Genomic DNA, 3,361 nt, shown 5'->3' with positions numbered 1-3,361 from the left:
TATCTACCCACATTTAGACCCCCTCATATAGCTTTATTGGTACTTGGCACCTCATCCAATGCCATGTGTGTAATGTTTATGAACCTATGGGCCATCTTGTCGCGAAAGAGACGACCGAAAGAGACATTGAATTCAAGGTTGTAGTAGTACAATAGCATATAATCCCACTACAAAGTGGAAATCCTCGTGAACCAAATCTAATGTATGATTTAATCATGTTTATCATTGTAATTTTCTATAAGTTATGCAATCACAATAGAAGAAAGTCATGGCCTATAGTGACTTTATTTTAGGTCACATGGTATTGAAGCCTATAAAAGAGGTTGAGTTGTTTGCAAATAGCCAAATCTCATAGCCACCTTGTTTAAGATATTTGATCAAGATACTCTCTCCATGTTGCTCTAGAAATATCCCTGCTAAAGACACTTCTAAGAGACACTCAATTCTTGAGTCTCTGTCGTGTGGCCTAGTGAGCACTTTCTCTTTGTAGATGAGTGAGCACTTGGGAGACTTTATTTGCGAGGATGAGCGAGCAAGAACTCTTGGTTTTGACAATAGCTATATGCAAGATCTTGCTTTCTACATAAATTTACACTTGAAAGACTATCTTTCAAAGTAGCCATATACTAAGCAAGCAAAAAGCCTCTCTCTTCTTTACACGTGTAATCTAATCGGGGACTCTCTCTCTCTCTCTCTCTCTCTCTCTCTCTCTCTCTCTACATTCATATTTAATACCTCAAGGGAGCTTGCTAACTTAAAGAGCCACTTGTCTAGGGCTAGTTCAGTAATGGGGTTTCACACCTATGTAATGGACATGGCTAATAAGGAGTTGGCCAAGGGTTCAAGCACAAGGCCCAACCTAGCATTCATATTGGGGACGATTGTGGTGACCTTAGTCTTTCTAGGGGCGACATTCTTGTTCTTGTGTTGCTATCATTGGGCTAAGATCTTGAAAGAGGCAACAGAGGATCACATGCATGCCATGGAAAGCTCACAAGGAGTCGATGAAGACAATATTGCAATTATCATCACCATTGATCAGGTAAACACAATAGATATTGAAGAGTTTCATAAGAAGATTTAGAAATTTTCTCATATAAGAAAATGGAGTCTTTTTCAGTGTTTTTCATACAATGCATAACATCATGAGCTTTTGCTCAAGAGGCACCACATACCTAAGTAGGTACGATTGGGGGCAGGGGACCACCGATCCCCCCCACCGGGCCGGCGGTCCCCTGCCCCCAATCGTACCTAGCTAGGTATGCGGTGCCTCCCTCACAGAAGCTCATGATGTTGAGGAAGTCACAATGTGAAAATTATAGTGAGAATCTATCCAAAACTTCTTGTGTTTAGGCGATTAAGCTCGATTAAGATCTCTCACACCTTCTTTCTTGTGTGTGTAGCTACCTTGCAAGGTGCCTGTGGTGTACATGCCTGGCCAGCAACTACCAACTTTTATAGCGATGCCCTCTCCATATCATCCTCCTCAAACACCCGAGCTAGATCAACAAGAAATTGGTGCTCACATGACCAATGGCACAAGTTGAAGAGGATCTTTCAAGGACCTCATTGTACCCCTCAATCTTTTTTTTGTAGCAATACCCACACATCCCGTGGGCGATGATACAAAGTGCGCCGGGGTGACTGGCCACACTCAAAACCATCACCCGGGTCACGGAGGATGAGTAGTGAACCAACCAAGCTAGCTCCCGTCAGCTCTACCCCTCAATCTTATACAAGAGGATACCAGTGGCTGGTTAAGCTCAATCTTTACCTTCAAAGACCTTCTTATGCAATGGCATTGCCTACTGTCAAAAACCTCACACAAAAGTTCAGCCCTTATCCCTCATCTCAAGCCCTAGACCCCCGAAAGCTACTAGGTGGGTAACTTGGCCTATCCATGAATCCTTGATCGACACTGTGGACAGAGTGGATGCGTTTAATGCTGCTACCCGACACACTAGTGGATGCCCGACAAAGCTGTGGACCTGCTACCCGACATCTTTCTGGTGCAGGTGCTACCGAAGCTATTGTCCCTGCTGGCTGGATGAAGATGGTGCCGCCGAGAGAGAGAGAGAGAGAGAGAGAGAGAGAGAGAGAGAGAGAGAGGACAGTTCGGGTCATGAGACAAATCAAGTGTGTGTCCTCCATCCATGGGGAAAGGACAAATGTACAAAGTAACAAAATGTGGTCCTCTGGTAAAGGGGGGGGGGGGGGGGTTGATCCTTAGGATACAAGATACATGGTATATGGTGGGCAGAAGGATGCCCTATCTCTAGAGGCTAAGGGCAGACATCTATACGCTCACGAAAGTGCATCAAGCCAGCTAGCTCCATCCTATGTCAAACTAATTGGCATACATATCTCTGGTCTCTCAATTTGTGTCCATGAGGTGGTTGATACTTTAGGGGCCCATATTGCCACAACATACATCAAAGCTGGGGTGCCCAAAGTGTCAAAGAGCCACCCCTTGGTGTGGGGTTGTTGAAAGTGTTTTTGATTAAGTGAGGGTTTCTTTACATATGCCACCTTGTAGTTTGAAGGCATGTAATGGGCAAATGATGCGGTTATTGCTTTGGGTTGTGCTTGTCCTTGCCTTTGTCAATATGCATAGCATACCAAGCTTTTGGTGAGCTTCCTGTTGTGCATGGAGTATGGACTCTATATGGAATTTATTAGATTCTCCTTATGCAAGCATGTATGCTAGCAACTTGAAGGCATGTCGCATTGACATAAGCAAACACTACGTTTTGTGAGTTTGAAACTTTTGCAAAAGAGTTGTCTCAGCCTCTTGAAGGCATGCGGCATTATGTATGAAGTTGAAAAGCTAAAGACATATGCATGGTTAGACAATTGGACAAGGATCTTGGAAAAGAAAGTATATTACTTCAATGTTTTGTCGATGTGTATGTCGAAGGTGGTATACCTTTGAAAGCGAAAATAGATTTTGCAATTTTTGTGTGTTGTCTATGAATGCAATGTTGCATGGATGATGGTGCCTAGGCTCCATGAAGGCACTAACTGAGGTTGGACAATTTTCAAGAAATACAGAGTGAGTTTATTTTGTTGGGGTATAAAGCCCAATGTGGTCGCCCAGGTAAGTGGGCGGGTCGCCAGGTATGTACACATATTCTTTTGTAAAAACCTAATTAGAACTCACTATGCTCTACACATTACAGTAGAGCTAGTTCATCATATCGTCGTGCTCTTCTTCTTGCACTTTCTCTCGCATCGCACTTCCTCTCGTACTCCTTCAATTGGTATCAGAGCTCAGATCGAGGCTCAAGGCAGCACTGCAGGAGGCTAGAGTCACCAGCTCAGATTGGAGTGAAATTCGACAAACGAAGACACGGCCCCAAAT

At 43.9% G+C, this 3,361-nt stretch overlaps 1 protein-coding gene across 1 annotated transcript; it reads left to right on the top strand.

Moving 5' to 3' along the window:
* The first annotated feature begins 365 nt into the window (after window positions 1-365).
* LOC147444182 (uncharacterized protein At5g65660-like) lies at window positions 366-2,270 on the top strand. Its single transcript, XM_086526886.1, has 2 exons — window positions 366-1,042; window positions 1,404-2,270. Exons 1-2 carry the CDS (start codon window positions 788-790, stop codon window positions 1,545-1,547), a joined length of 399 nt encoding a protein of 132 aa, XP_086383012.1. The 5' UTR covers window positions 366-787; the 3' UTR covers window positions 1,548-2,270.
* Window positions 2,271-3,361: the final 1,091 nt, after the last annotated feature.

This window comes from Adiantum capillus-veneris, chromosome 13 (assembly GCF_014529385.1).
Source record: "Adiantum capillus-veneris isolate H3 chromosome 13, ASM1452938v2, whole genome shotgun sequence".
Classification (NCBI taxonomy): domain Eukaryota; kingdom Viridiplantae; phylum Streptophyta; class Polypodiopsida; order Polypodiales; family Pteridaceae; genus Adiantum; species Adiantum capillus-veneris.
Note: the sequence above shows the minus strand (reverse complement) of the source record. Positions and strands in the feature narration are given on the sequence as shown.

Coding starts and splice junctions, on each gene's coding strand:
- LOC147444182 (XM_086526886.1), top strand. CDS start 788: ATGGGGTTTCACACCTATGTAATGGACATGGCTAATAAGGAGTTGGCC. Junction 1,043..1,403: donor TTATCATCACCATTGATCAG/GTAAACACAATA, acceptor TTGTGTGTGTAG/CTACCTTGCAAGGTGCCTGT.